The 16914-nt window shown below is 46.1% G+C and overlaps 1 protein-coding gene across 2 annotated transcripts in view; it reads right to left on the reverse strand.

The window, feature by feature from the left end:
* LOC139394620 (lysophosphatidylcholine acyltransferase 1-like) overlaps positions 1-10403 on the reverse strand; it is an 89159-nt gene extending 78756 nt beyond the window's left edge. Inside the window, exon 1 of one of the 2 annotated variants that reach the window (XM_071142720.1) lies at positions 10013-10351. In XM_071142720.1, coding sequence (XP_070998821.1) covers positions 10013-10132 — 120 coding nt within the window. In that variant the 5' untranslated portion in view covers positions 10133-10351. Of the gene's footprint in view, positions 1-10012 lie in introns of both variants that reach the window. The other variant, XM_071142721.1, reaches the window with a different exon arrangement.
* Between the last annotated feature and the right edge of the window lie 6511 nt (positions 10404-16914).

Genomic DNA, 16914 nt, shown 5'->3' on the forward strand with positions numbered 1-16914 from the left:
GAGAGAGAGAGAGAGAGGAGGGAGAGAGAGAGAGAGAGAGAGGAGGGAGAGAGAGAGAGAGAGAAAGAGAGAGAGAGGGGAGGGAGGGAGAGAGAGAGAGAGAGAGAAAGAGAGAGAGAGGGGAGGGGGGGGAGAGAGAGAAAGGAGGATCGTACTACATTCAGATCCACAGAGGAAAGGAGTCATGTGGCTTTATTTTCCATTTAATATATTTCAGGCTGATTCAGTGTTAGACATTATAAAGCAGACATTTTGCATAGGAATGTGGACATTTATGACTGGGACGGTAAATGGCCCACGGGTGGTTAGGTCTCGAATAGGGAAATTAAATCCTCATTGAGTTGTTGGTTTATCTGGATATAAGATTCAGGTAGAAACACCGTCTGTGAGGTCACTATAGATTTAGGTAGAAACACCCCAGGTCACTATAGATTCAGGTAGAACCCCCCAGGTCACTATAGATTCAGGTAGAACCCCCCCCAGGTCACTATAGATTCAGGTAGAACCCCCCAGGTCACTGTAGATTCAGGAAGAACCCCCCCAGGTCACTATAGATTCAGGTAGAACCCCCCCAGGTCACTATAGATTCAGGTAGAAACCCCCCAGGTCACTATAGATTCAGGTAGAACCCCCCCAGGTCACTATAGATTCAGGTAGAACCAACCCAGGTCACTATAGATTCAGGTAGAACCACCCTTGGTGAGGACACTATAGATTCAGGTAGCACCACCCTCGGTGAGGTCACTATAGATTCAGGTAGAACCACCCTCGGTGAGATTACTATAGATTCAGGAAGAACCCCCCTCGGTGAGATCACTATTGATTCAGGTAGAACCACCCCAGGTAACTATAGATTCAGGAAGAACCACCTCAGATCATTATAGATTCAGGTACAACCAGCCTCAGTGAGGTCACTATAGATTCAGGTAGAACCACCCTTGGTGGGATCACTATAGATTCAGGTAGAACCACCCTTGGTGAGGTCACTACAGATTCAGGTAGAACCACCCAGGTCACTATAGATTCAGGTAGAAACCCCCCAGGTAATGATGGTGTTGTGTATGGTGGCCACGACTCCGCGTTCAACACCATAGTGCCCTCAAAGCTCATCACTAAGTTAAAAGACCCTGGGACTAAACACCTCCCTATGCAACTGGATCCTGGACTTCCTGACCGGCCACCCCCAGGAGGAAAGGTAGGCAACAACACATCCGCCATGCTGATGCTCAACACGGGGGCCCCTCAGGGGTGTGTGCTCAGTCCCCTCCTGTACTCCCTGTTCCCTCATGACTGCACAGCCAGGCACAACTCAAACACCATAATTAAGTTTGCCGACAACACAACAGTGGTAGGCCTGATCACCAACAACGATGAGACAGCCTATAGGGAGGAGGTCAGAGTCCTGGCTGTGTGGTGCCAGGACAACAACCTATCCCTCAACGTGATCAAGGAGGACCGAGCACACCCCCCTATCTCATCGACGGGGCTGCAGTGGAGCAGGTTGAGAGCTTCAAGTTCCTTGGTGTCCACATCACCAACAAACTATCATGGTCCAAACACAGTCGTGAAGAGGTCACAACAAAACCTATTCCCCCTCAGGAGAGTGAAAAGATTTGGCATGGGTCCTCAGATCCTCAAAAAGTTCTACAGCTACACCATAGAGAGCATCCTGACTGGTTGCATCACTGCCTGGTATGGCAACTGCTCGGCGTCCGACCGCAAGGCACTACGGAGGTTATGCGTACGGCCCAGTACATCACTGGGGCCAAGCATCCTGCCATCCAGGACCTGGCGGTTTGTCAAAGACTCCAGCCACCTTAGTCATAGACTGCTCTCTCTGCTACCGCACGGCAAGCGGTACCGGAGCACCAAGTCTAGGTCCAAGAGGCTTCTTAAAGGCTTCTAACCCCCCAAGCCATAAGACTCCTGAACATCTGATCAAAGGGCTACCCAGACTATTTACGTTACCCCCCCCCCCTCCCTTTACGCTGCTGCTACTCTCTGTTTATTGTCTATGTACATATTACCTCAATTACCTCGACTAACCGGCACATTGACTCTGTACCAGTACCCTCTGTATATAGCCCCTGTATATAGCCTCCACATTGACTCTGTACCAGTACCCTCTGTATATAGCCTCCACATTGACTCTGTACCGGTACCCCCTGTATATAGCCTCCACATTGACTCTGTACCGGTACCCCCTGTATATATCCTCCACATTGACTCTGTACCGGTACCCCCTGTATATAGCCTCTACATTGATTCTGTACCAGTACCCCCTGTATATAGCCTCCACATTGACTCTGTACCGGTACCCCCTGTATATAGCCTCCACATTGACTCTGTACCAGTACACCCTGAATATAGCCTCCACATTGACTCTGTACCGCTACCCCCTGTATATAGCCTCTACATTGACTCTGTACCGTAACACCCTGTATATAGCCTCCACATTGACTCTGTACCACTACCCCCTGTATATAGCCTCCACATTGACTCTGTACCGGTACCCCCTGTATATAGCCTCCACATTGACTCTGTACCGTAACACCCTGTATATAGCCTCCACATTGACTCTGTACCGGTACCCCCTGTATATAGCCTCCACATTGACTCTGTACCAGTACACCCTGAATATAGCCTCCACATTGACTCTGTACCGGTACCCCCTGTATATAGCCTCCACATTGACTCTGTACCGGTACCCCCTGAATATAGCCTCCACATTGACTCTGTACCGCTACCCCCTGTATATAGCCTCCACATTGACTCTGTACCGGTACACCCTGTATATAGCCTCCACATTGACTCTGTACCGTAACACCCTGTATATAGCCTCCACATTGACTCTGTACCGGTACCCCCTGTATATAGCCTCCACATTGACTCTGTACCGGTACACCCTGTATATAGCCTCCACATTGAATCTGTACCGTAACACCCTGTATATAGCCTCCACATTGACTCTGTACCGGTACCCCCTGTATATAGCCTCCACATTGACTGACTCTGTACCGGTACCCCCTGAATATAGCCTCCACATTGACTCTGTACCGCTACCCCCTGTATATAGCCTCCACATTGACTCTGTACCGCTACCCCCTGTATATAGCCTCCACATTGACTCTGTACCAGTACCCCCTGTATATAGCCTCCACATTGACTCTGTACCGCTACCCCCTGTATATAGCCTCCACATTAACTCTGTACTGGTACCCCCCCTGTATATAGCCTCCACATTGACTCTGTACCGGTACCCCTGTATATAGCCTCCACATTGACTCTGTACCAGTACCCCCTGTATATAGCCTCCACATTGACTCTGTACCGGTACCCCCTGTATATATCCTCCACATTGACTCTGTACCGGTACCCCCTGTATATAGCCTCTACATTGATTCTGTACCAGTACCCCCTGTATATAGCCTCCACATTGACTCTGTACCGGTACCCCCTGTATATAGCCTCCACATTGACTCTGTACCAGTACACCCTGTATATAGCCTCCACATTGACTCTGTACCGGTACCCCCTGTATATAGCCTCTACATTGACTCTGTACCGTAACACCCTGTATATAGCCTCCACATTGACTCTGTACCACTACCCCCTGTATATAGCCTCCACATTGACTCTGTACCGGTACCCCCTGTATATAGCCTCCACATTGACTCTGTACCGTAACACCCTGTATATAGCCTCCACATTGACTCTGTACCGGTACCCCCTGTATATAGCCTCCACATTGACTCTGTACCGGTACCCCCCTGAATATAGCCTCCACATTGACTCTGTACCGGTACCCCCTGTATATAGCCTCCACATTGACTCTGTACCGGTACCCCCTGAATATAGCCTCCACATTGACTCTGTACCGCTACCCCCTGTATATAGCCTCTACATTGACTCTGTACCGTAACACCCTGTATATAGCCTCCACATTGACTCTGTACCACTACCCCCTGTATATAGCCTCCACATTGACTCTGTACCGGTACCCCCTGTATATAGCCTCCACATTGACTCTGTACCGTAACACCCTGTATATAGCCTCCACATTGACTCTGTACCGGTACCCCCTGTATATAGCCTCCACATTGACTCTGTACCGGTACCCCCTGAATATAGCCTCCACATTGACTCTGTACCGGTACCCCCTGTATATAGCCTCCACATTGACTCTGTACCGGTACCCCCTGAATATAGCCTCCACATTGACTCTGTACCGCTACCCCCTGTATATAGCCTCCACATTGACTCTGTACCGGTACACCCTGTATATAGCCTCCACATTGACTCTGTACCGTAACACCCTGTATATAGCCTCCACATTGACTCTGTACCGGTACCCCCTGTATATAGCCTCCACATTGACTCTGTACCGGTACACCCTGTATATAGCCTCCACATTGAATCTGTACCGTAACACCCTGTATATAGCCTCCACATTGACTCTGTACCGGTACCCCCTGTATATAGCCTCCACATTGACTCTGTACCGGTACCCCCTGAATATAGCCTCCACATTGACTCTGTACCGCTACCCCCTGTATATAGCCTCCACATTGACTCTGTACCGCTACCCCCTGTATATAGCCTCCACATTGACTCTGTACCAGTACCCCCTGTATATAGCCTCCACATTGACTCTGTACCGCTACCCCCTGTATATAGCCTCCACATTAACTCTGTACTGGTACCCCCCCTGTATATAGCCTCCACATTGACTCTGTACCGGTACCCCTGTATATAGCCTCCACATTGACTCTGTACCGGTACCCCCTGAATATAGCCTCCACATTGACTCTGTACCGGTACCCCCTGTATATAGCCTCCACATTGACTCTGTACCGGTACACCCTGTATATAACCTCCACATTGACTCTGTACCGGTACCCCCTGTATATAGCCTCTACATTGACTCTGTACCGTAACACCCTGTATGTAGCCTCCACATTGACTCTGTACCACTACCCCCTGTATATAGCCTCCACATTGACTCTGTACCGGTACCCCCTGTATATAGCCTCCACATTGACTCTGTACCGTAACACCCTGTATATAGCCTCCACATTGACTCTGTACCGGTACCCCCTGTATATAGCCTCCACATTGACTCTGTACCGGTACCCCCTGAATATAGCCTCCACATTGACTCTGTACCGGTACCCCCTGTATATAGCCTCCACATTGACTCTGTACCGGTACCCCCTGAATATAGCCTCCACATTGACTCTGTACCGCTACCCCCTGTATATAGCCTCTACATTGACTCTGTACCGTAACACCCTGTATATAGCCTCCACATTGACTCTGTACCACTACCCCCTGTATATAGCCTCCACATTGACTCTGTACCGGTACCCCCTGTATATAGCCTCCACATTGACTCTGTACCGTAACACCCTGTATATAGCCTCCACATTGACTCTGTACCGGTACCCAAAGTATATAGCCTCCACATTGACTCTGTACCGGTACCCCCTGAATATAGCCTCCACATTGACTCTGTACCGGTACCCCCTGTATATAGCCTCCACATTGACTCTGTACCGGTACCACCTGAATATAGCCTCCACATTGACTCTGTACCGCTACCCCCTGTATATAGCCTCCACATTGACTCTGTACCGGTACACCCTGTATATAGCCTCCACATTGACTCTGTACCGTAACACCCTGTATATAGCCTCCACATTGACTCTGTACCGGTACCCCCTGAATATAGCCTCCACATTGACTCTGTACCGCTACCCCCTGTATATAGCCTCTACATTGACTCTGTACCGTAACACCCTGTATATAGCCTCCACATTGACTCTGTACCACTACCCCCTGTATATAGCCTCCACATTGACTCTGTACCGGTACCCCCTGTATATAGCCTCCACATTGACTCTGTACCGTAACACCCTGTATATAGCCTCCACATTGACTCTGTACCGGTACCCAAAGTATATAGCCTCCACATTGACTCTGTACCGGTACCCCCTGAATATAGCCTCCACATTGACTCTGTACCGGTACCCCCTGTATATAGCCTCCACATTGACTCTGTACCGGTACCCCCTGAATATAGCCTCCACATTGACTCTGTACCGCAACCCCCTGTATATAGCCTCCACATTGACTCTGTACCGGTACACCCTGTATATAGCCTCCACATTGACTCTGTACCGTAACACCCTGTATATAGCCTCCACATTGACTCTGTACCGGTACCCCCTGTATATAGCCTCCACATTGACTCTGTACCGGTACACCCTGTATATAGCCTCCACATTGAATCTGTACCGTAACACCCTGTATATAGCCTCCACATTGACTCTGTACCGGTACCCCCTGTATATAGCCTCCACATTGACTCTGTACCGGTACCCCCTGAATATAGCCTCCACATTGACTCTGTACCGCTACCCCCTGTATATAGCCTCCACATTGACTCTGTACCGCTACCCCCTGTATATAGCCTCCACATTGACTATGTACCAGTACCCCCTGTATATAGCCTCCACATTGACTCTGTACCGCTACCCCCTGTATATAGCCTCCACATTAACTCTGTACTGGTACCCCCCCTGTATATAGCCTCCACATTGACTCTGTACCGGTACCCCCTGTATATAGCGTCCACATTGACTCTGTACCGGTACCCCTGTATATAGCCTCCACATTGACTCTGTACCGGTACCCCCTGTATATAACCTCCACATTGACTCTGTACTGGTACCCCCTGTATATAGCCTCCACATTGACTCTGTACAGGTACCCCCTGTATATAGCCTCCACATTGACTCTGTACCGGTACCCCCTGTATATAACCTCCACATTGACTCTGTACCGGTACCCCCTGTATATAGCCTCCACATTGACTTTGTACTGTAATACCCTGTATATAGCCTCCACATTGACTCTGTACCGTTATACCCTGTATATAGCCTCCACATTGACTCTGTACCGATACCCCCCTGTATATAGCCTCCACATTGACTCTGTACCGGTACCCCCTGAATATAGCCTCCACATTGACTCTGTACCGGTACCCCCTGTATATAGCCTCTACATTGACTCTGTACCGTAACACCCTGTATATAGCCTCCACATTGACTCTGTACCACTACCCCCTGAATATAGCCTCCACATTGACTCTGTACCGGTACCCCCTGTATATAGCCTCCACATTGACTCTGTACCGGTACCCCCTGAATATAGCCTCCACATTGACTCTGTACCGCTACCCCCTGTATATAGCCTCCACATTGACTCTGTACCGGTACACCCTGTATATAGCCTCCACATTGACTCTGTACCGTAACACCCTGTATATAGCCTCCACATTGACTCTGTACCGGTACCCCCTGTATATAGCCTCCACATTGACTCTGTACCGGTACACCCTGTATATAGCCTCCACATTGAATCTGTACCGTAACACCCTGTATATAGCCTCCACATTGACTCTGTACCGGTACCCCCTGTATATAGCCTCCACATTGACTCTGTACCGGTACCCCCTGAATATAGCCTCCACATTGACTCTGTACCGCTACCCCCTGTATATAGCCTCCACATTGACTCTGTACCGCTACCCCCTGTATATAGCCTCCACATTGACTATGTACCAGTACCCCCTGTATATAGCGTCCACATTGACTCTGTACCGCTACCCCCTGTATATAGCCTCCACATTAACTCTGTACTGGTACCCCCCCTGTATATAGCCTCCACATTGACTCTGTACCGGTACCCCCTGTATATAGCGTCCACATTGACTCTGTACCGGTACCCCCTGTATATAGCCTCCACATTGACTCTGTACCGGTACCCCCTGTATATAACCTCCACATTGACTCTGTACTGGTACCCCCTGTATATAGCCTCCACATTGACTCTGTACAGGTACCCCCTGTATATAGCCTCCACATTGACTCTGTACCGGTACCCCCTGTATATAACCTCCACATTGACTCTGTACCGGTACCCCCTGTATATAGCCTCCACATTGACTTTGTACTGTAATACCCTGTATATAGCCTCCACATTGACTCTGAACCGTAATACCCTGTATATAGCCTCCACATTGACTCTGTACCGATACCCCCCTGTATATAGCCTCCACATTGACTCTGTACCGGTACCCCCTGTATATAGCCTCCACATTGACTCTGTACCGGTACCCCCTGTATATAACCTCCACATTGACTCTGTACCGGTACCCCCTGTATATAGCCTCCACATTGACTCTGTACCGGTACCCCCTGTATATAACCTCCACATTGACTCTGTACCGGTACCCCCTGTATATAGCCTCCACATTGACTTTGTACTGTAATACCCTGTATATAGCCTCCACATTGACTCTGTACCGGTACACCCTGTATATAGCCTCCACATTGACTCTGTACCGATACCCCCCTGTATATAGCCTCCACATTGACTCTGTACCGGTACCCCCTGTATATAGCCTCCACATTGACTCTGTACCGGTACCCCCTGTATATAGCCTCCACATTGACTCTGTACCGGTACCCCCTGTATATTGCCTCCACATTGACTTTGTGCTGTAATACCCGTATAAAGCCTCGCTATTGTTATTTGACTGCTGCTGTGTAATTGTTACTTTTATTTACACTTTTTTTCTTAAAGTATTGTTGGTTAAGGGCTTGTAAGTAAGCATATTGTATTCGGCGCATGTGACAAATAACATATGATTTGAACACGCGCACTAGGCTCGTTCAGAAGACAGGTTGTCGTTTTTAATGCCCTAAATATCAGGACCTGGCGGCCAAAAGTTTGATTAAACAATCCAGACTGAAACAAATAAATCAAATGACTTTTAATTAAGGAGAACAAATCTATATACAATCCTGAAATGAGCTAGAAATGTCAATAGTAAAACAAAGCTTCAAACGATGTTACTACAGTGAACCCCGAGTACAGAAAATGAACGGTGGATTCACGGAGTTTGACAAGTCAACGAGAAGTAAAATATATCTTCCTTAGTTGTTAATTTAGTCGAAATCTAAAGGCACAACCTAGATTCTTAAGTAGTTAAACATTTTATTACTCCAATTTCGTGAAATTGACTAATTGACACGTTTTTCATTTTCATCAACAACAACTTTATATTGAAGGAATGCGTTTGATTTGACGTCCTGCACATGCGCAGTTCGCTGCGAGACGACCATTAAAACCCGATAACCTGTTTATACGCATGCGCTTAGCTAAACCAACGTCGCCATGACATCGCTTACAAATTGTGACCGGGGATTTCTATTGGACAAGCAATTGTATGCCTTATCTTCACACGGAACTGTCATTTTAATAGAAGAAGCAATGGAAGAGTTGCTGACGTAGTGACATTCAGTGCATTGAACTGGTTGTTGAACTCTGCACGCTTGGATCGAGTGGGATACATGCATTCTCTGGTCCATTTCATACTAATATGCATTGTTAGCTAACTAATTCCCCCCCCCCCCCCAGCGTTCAACAGAACATAGTGCAGAACATAATGCTTACATGGATGGACAAGCCACACCAGACCAGATGCTGACTGAGCAGGAATACACAACTAACTCAAGTGATGATGTTCAGGGGGGCCTCTTGTGACTCTTTTGCAAAAGACGTATCCTCTTGTATTATAATTTTAATATCTTATAATTTCTTAACATCGGTGGCTGGTTTATCAGCTAAGTTCCCTAACCACACCAGGACATGTGAATTGTTGTCTTATAGCTGCTACCCTGTGTGTCGTGGTTTATGTGCAAGATAATGCCGCTGTTTCCAAATATTTGTCCAGCTTGTTGTCAAGACTTGGTAGTCAGGGTATACGAGTCCAGTGAGCAACATGTAGCCAGCCTTCTAGCTAGTCAGTTAGGCCAGTTAAATACCTTGATCGGTAGTTAGCTGGCTGGCTAGCAACCCGTTATATAAATCTTATCGATTTAAAAAACAAATAAATAAACATTGGTTTACGTGTTGCACCAGTTGTAATATTTTTTCCGCTTACCTTTGCTTTTTCCAGCGGGGTGAATCTCAAGTCATGCACAAAGGGGTTCCTAAATGGAGGCGCCAGTTCCTTCTTCCCATCTCCTTCCCCAGGACACCGTCTGATGGTCGGGAACCTCATCCTCAACGAACCCGGAGAGAGGAAGGAACCTGTAAATCAGGAAAAGCGACAGTAGCGAATTTGTTTGATGTTAAACGTTGTTTTATTTCCGTGTTTGTGTCCAGCTAATTCCGACACGGGTTATTATCTCCGTTCCCAAGAGGCTGGAGGATTAACCAAGGATCATGTATTTCAAGTCGGGCGATAGCTTCCCTCGTACGCAGTACTGATGTTGGTACCTAGAATGCCAAACTGGAGTCCCCCTTCCTGGCTGCTTCTTCAGAACGCATGCGCCTAGTAGTCTACATTGAAATCCCCTTTACTTACTCAAGATATATAAAGATTTAGCAGACGCTTTTATCCAGTGCGACTTAATTAACACTAGTGAGAGTCCATATATCTTCGTGCTGGTCCCCCCGTGGGAATCGAACCCATAACTCTGGCGATGTAAGTGCCATACGCTACCAACTAAGCCACGTGTTCTCACATCTTTTCCGTATTTATAACACGTTTATAAACTGTTAAATGTTTGCAGAGCTTATAAGACATTATAATAATGTATGTGGTGTTTATATTTGTCCCGTTACACACAGTCTATAATAAAAGTGTTTTTTTTTGTTGTGGCATTTTCGAACTTCCCCTGAGACACTCGCAGCGAGGAGGATCACAGCCAGGGTCCCAATTGTCGAGGCTACCTGCCGTGTCTATATTGGTTTGGAATTGTGTGATTCGTTATTATGGCGCTTGTCTATTTATTTCCTAATGGAATAAATGCGTTGGGGTTTCAGTCAGTCCTTGGTATTTATTTATCAGTCATTTGCACATAAAACGTATTGTCCAGTGCCGTATAATACGTGTTTTAAAACCAACACACTCGGTCTAAATGTAGTCTGTGACGTGGTACATTTCTTCACTTGGGAATCAAACATACTACTAATCGAATAATCTAAGAGCTGAATGAATCAATATTGCAGATTATTTATTTTTTTGCTCAGGATGCAATTTATGCAAATCATGAAGCATTGTAGCAGGCAAATTATTTTTCTCTCTAACAGTAGAAGAGATGGCAACCATGTCCTTTTGGTTTTGCTGCTATGGCAACAGGTGACTTTCTTTCTCATTGACCCTCTCTCTTCTCCAGACGGCTAATGCAGTAGCATCAGTACAGTGTGTTTTTGCATGCTGTAGGCCTACATAGCAAATGCACAATCATTAAGCATCAGTACTGATTTAAAGGCCCAGTGCTGTCAAAAACGTCATATTCCTGTGTTTTTATATACGCCGCATGTAGAAAATATGAAGACACCTGCTAACATGGACTGGCCAGGTGATCCAGAGACTGACCAGGTGATCCAGAGACTGGCCAGGTGATCCAGGGACTGACCAGGTGATCCAGAGACTGACCAGGTGATCCAGAGACTGACCAGGTGATCCAGAGACTGACCAGGTGATCCAGAGACTGACCAGGTGATCCAGAGACTGACCAGGTGATCCAGAGACTGACCAGGTGATCCAGGGGAGGTTGTTCGTAATGTGTTTTTTTTACAGTCAGTGTATATTTTCACACTGAGGTTGGAATAATATTGTGATAATGAGGATAATGCCCACTTAGTGTAACACATGCCCACTTAGTGTAAGACCTGCCCACTTAGTGTAAGACCTGCCCACTTAGTGTAAGACCTGCCCACTTAGTGTAAGACCTGCCCACTAAGTGTAAGACCTGCCCACTTAGTGTAAGACCTGCCCACTAAGTGTAAGACCTGCCCACTTAGTGTTAGACCTGCCCACTTAGTGTAAGACCTGCCCACTTAGTGTAAGACCTGCCCACTTAGTGTAAGACCTGCCCACTTAGTGTAAGACCTGCCCACTTGCTCACTTAGTGTTAGACCTGCCCACTTAGTGTAAGACCTGCCCACTTAGTGTAAGACCTGCCCACTTAGTGTAAGACCTGTTTGAAAAGCCCCCCCCACTCAGACGACACCCAGACAGACCTAGATATGTTCTTGTTTTAAGAAATTGCTCTTCGCTAAGAAGTAATTGTTGTTTCTTTTTGACCATTTTAATTTGTAAACAATCACAGTAAAGTACTTTTTGTTTTTTTACCCAGAAATGATTTGATATTGAGATTTAAAATAAAACATCTGCATTGGATCTTTAAGTCTTGGGTTGATTCCCAAATCGCACCCTATCTCCTATATAGTGCACTACTTTGGTCCAGGGTCCTAGGGGATAAGGTGCACCTAGAATCCAAGGAAGAAGGAAGGAATCCCATGTCTATTATTACTGCAGTTTAGGCGTTGACTTCCTGCTTAAGACAGTGGGAGACATGAAGTTAGTGAGGTTTTATTTTTGGGATGGACAGAATCAATAGAGAACAGCCTCAGGTCTGAAGAGACCAGTTCCTCAGATAGCTGCCTGGCTGTGTGTGTGTGTGTGTGTGTGTGTGTGTGTGTGTGTGTGTGTGTGTGTGTGGTGTGTGTGCGTGTGTGTGCTGTGTGCGTGCGTGCGTGTGTGTGTGTGTGTGTGTGTGTGTGTGTGTGTGTGTGTGTGTGTGTGTGTGTGTGTGTGTGTGTGTGTGTGTGTGTGTGTGTGTGTGTGTGTGTGTGTGTGTGTGTGTGTGTGTGTGTGTGTGTGTGTGTGTGTGTGTGTGTGTGTGTGTGTGTGTGTGTGTGTGTCTGTGTGTGTGTGTGTCTGTGTGTGTCTGTGTGTGTGTGTGTGTGTGTGTGTGTGTGTGTGTGTGTGTGTGTGTGTGTGTGTGTGTGTGTGTGTGTGTGTGTGTGTGTGTGTGTGTGTGTGTGTGCGTGTGTGTGCGTGTGTGTGCGTGTGTGTGTGTGTGTGTTGGAGTTGCACCACTACTCTATAAGCTGACAACTGGTCCTACAGCTGTTGTATTTAAAGGATGACGTGAAACACCAGACCTGTGAAATGAGTTACCATGACAATTAGACTACACTGGCGTACAGAGTTAAAGATATTTAGAGAGAGTTGGAGGGTCTGTTCATTGTAATATGGCACAGTTCAATAATGACATAATAATCATGTGGATAGTTTAGTGAATTATTTGGTAGGCACATATTATTACTGAACAATTTCAATTTTTTTTTTACTGAGTTACGGTTCATATAAGGAAATCAGTCCATTTAAATAAATTCATTAGGCTCTAATCTGTCGATTTCACTTTACTGGGCAGGGTCACAGCCATGGGTGGGCCTGGGAGGGCATAGGCCCACCCACTTGGGAGCCAGGCCCAGCCAATCTGAATGAAGTTTTTCTCCACAAAAGGGATTTATTACAGACAGAAATACCCCTCAGTTTCATCAGCTGTGCTGGTGGCTGGTCTCAGACGACCCCGCAATTGAAGAAGTCGGATGTGGAGGTCCTGGGCTGGCGTAGTTACACATGGTCTGTGGTTGTGAGGCCGGTTTGGACGTACTGTCAATTTCTCTAAGACAACGTTGGAGGCGGCTTATGGTAGAGAAATGAACATTAAATTATCTGCCAATTGCACTGGTGGACATTCCTGCAGTCAGCATGCCAATTGTACACTCCCATAAAACTTGAGACATCTGTGGCATTGTGTTGTGTGACAAAACTGCACATTTTAGAGTGGCCTATTATTGTCCCCGGGACAAGGTGCACCTATGTAATGATGATGCTGTTTAATCAACTTCTTGATATGTCACACCTGTCAGGTGGATGGATTGTCTTGGCAAAGGAGAAATGCTCACTAACAGGGATGTAAACAAATTTGTGCACAAAATTTGGGAGGGAAAAAAAGTTTTTTTGTGCCGTATGGAACATTTTGGGGATATTTCACGTCAGGTCATGAAACATGGGACCAACACTTTACATGTTGCGTTTATATTTTTGTTCAGTACAGTTGGACTCAGTGTATTTGAATGGTGCAGAACCCCCACCCTGGTGCAGAACCCCCAAAACTGGAATGTTATTTTCTTAGTATTTCATACTCACTGATCTCAATCCATGCATTTTTTCTTTTGAGTTTTTAAAAAGCAGTGTTCAAATCTATTTTTATATTACCCATCAGCCTGTGGGTCAAGTGGTGTGCATTTAGAGTGACTTCTAGAACGATCTAGAATATAGAAGAACAAACGCTCCAAAAAATCCCATCTCAACTCAATGCTGCCATCTCCTGGTACGTTTCATAAACTGCAAAAAATAGGCTCGTGTCTGTAATTTGGCAGCTTTTGAGGTTGATAGTCCTTTATAGCCGTTTTGGGTTGTTTGAGTGGTAGTTGTTTTGGGTAGTTTGAGAGGTAGTTTGTAGTTGTTTTAGGTTGTTTGTGGTTGTTGTTTTGGGTAGTTCGTAGTAGTTGTTTTGGGTTGTTTGTAGTAGTTGTTTTGGGTAGTTTGTAGCAGCAGTTTTGAGTTGGTTGTAGTAGCTGTTTTGGGTTGATTGTGGTAGTTATGTTGTGGTTGTATAGAGCAGCAAGCTTTGTATGAGGACCTGATGAAGCCTGAGTCAAGAGGCCTAAAACCCATATACCTTTATTGAAGAGGCCCAAGTTAAGAGGCCAAAAATCCACACCTTTAGTAAAGAGGCCCACATTTTTATTTTTTATTTAACCTTTATTGAACTAGGCAAGTCAGTTAAGAACAAATTCTTATCTACAATGACGGCCTACAAAAAGTCAAAAGGCCTTCTGTGGGGACGGGGCTATAAATAAATAAAATAAAAATATAGGACAAAACACACATCACGACAAGAGAGACAACACAACACTACATAAAGAGAGACCTAAGACAACAACATAGCAAGGCAGCAACACATGACAACCCAGCATGGTAGCAACACAATATGACAACCCAGCATGGTAGCAACACAACATGACAACAACATGGTAGCAACACAACATGGCAGCAGCACAACATGGTAGCAACACAACATGGTAGCAACACAACATGGTAGCAGCACAAAACAGGGTACAAACATCATTGGGCACAGACAACAGCACAAAGGGCAAGAAGGCACTATGAGCTGAACATAACAGAATGCCAGTGGAAGGGAGGACAGTAACAGGAGACACTATGAGCTGAACATAACAGAATGCCAGTGGAAGGGAGGACAGTAACAGGAGACACTATGAGCTGAACATAACAGAATGAACATAACGACAGACAACACAACACTACATAAAGAGAGACCTAAGACAACAACATAGCAAGGAGGACAGTGACAACCCAGCATGGTAGCAACACAACATGACAACAACATGGTAGCAACACAACATGGCAGCAGCACAACATGGTAGCAACACAACATGGTAGCAACACAACATGGTAGCAGCACAAAACAGGGTACAAACATCATTGGGCACAGACAACAGCACAAAGGGCAAGAAGGCACTATGAGCTGAACATAACAGAATGCCAGTGGAAGGGAGGACAGTAACAGGAGACACTATGAGCTGAACATAACAGAATGAGGACAGTAACAGGAGACACTATGAGCTGAACATAACAGAATGTCAGTGGAAGGGAGGACAGTAACAGGAGACACTATGAGCTGAACATAACAGAATGTCAGTGGAAGGGAGGACAGTAACAGGAGACACTATGAGCCAGTGTAACGATTGTCGTTGGGAGAAGAAGAGGACCAAGGTGCAGCGTGGTAAGCTGAACATAACAGAATGCCAGTGGAAGGGAGGACAGTAACAGGAGACACTATGAACATAACAGAATGCCAGTGGAAGGGAGGACAGTAACAGGAGACACTATGAGCTGAACATAACAGAATGTCAGTGGAAGGGAGGACAGTAACAGGAGACACTATGAGCTGAACATAACAGAATGTCAGTGGAAGGGAGGACAGTAACAGGAGACACTATGAGCTGAACATAACAGAATGCCAGTGGAAGGGAGGACAGTAACAGGAGGCACTATGAGCTGAACATAACAGAATGCCAGTGGAAGGGAGGACAGTAACAGGAGACACTATGAGCTGAACATAACAGAATGCCAGTGGAAGGCAGGACAGTAACAGGAGACACTATGAGCTGAACATAACAGAATGCCAGTGGAAGAGAGGACAGTAACAGGAGACACTATGAGCTGAACATAACAGAATGCCAGTGTAACGATTGTCGTTGGGAGAAGAAGAGGACCAAGGTGCAGCGTGGTAAGTATTCATAATAGTTTTAATATAACGAATACTTGAACAAAACAACAACAGGCCAAACAAACAGTTCTGCAAGCTGCAATACACACAAAACAGAAAACAACTACCCACAACCCATAGTGGGAAAACAGGCTGCCTAAGTGTGGTTCTCAATCAGAGACAACGAATGACAGCTGCCTCTGATTGGGAACCATACCAGGCCAAACACATAGAGACCTAACACACAGAACAAAACATAGAATGCCCACCCCATCTCACGCCCTGACCAAACTAAAAATAGAGACATAAAAAAAGGAACTAAGGTCAGGACGTGACAGCCAGTGGAAGGCAGGACAGTGGTTTGTGACCTCTATGATTTCTCGTTGTAGATAATTCAATTGCTATAATTACATTACTGATTTTGAGGTAACTCTGTTACCGATTTCAATGACGTGTTTTAATCATTTTAATAATTCATAAACAAACTTGATTTCAGTAAAAACACTATAACTAATTGGTAGGTCTACCTTCCGTGAACTTTCATTATCCCCTCCCTCCTCATGAGGGAGAGAAATGTGAAAATATCTTAAATGGCCAATCAGCTGTTGCCACATCCATCTGGCCAATCAGCCGTTGCCACATCCATTTGGCCAATCAGCCGTTGCCACATCCATTTGGCCAATCA

This window comes from Oncorhynchus clarkii, unplaced genomic scaffold, assembly GCF_045791955.1.
Source record: "Oncorhynchus clarkii lewisi isolate Uvic-CL-2024 unplaced genomic scaffold, UVic_Ocla_1.0 unplaced_contig_8311_pilon_pilon, whole genome shotgun sequence".
In the NCBI taxonomy this organism is placed as follows: Eukaryota; Metazoa; Chordata; class Actinopteri; order Salmoniformes; family Salmonidae; genus Oncorhynchus; species Oncorhynchus clarkii.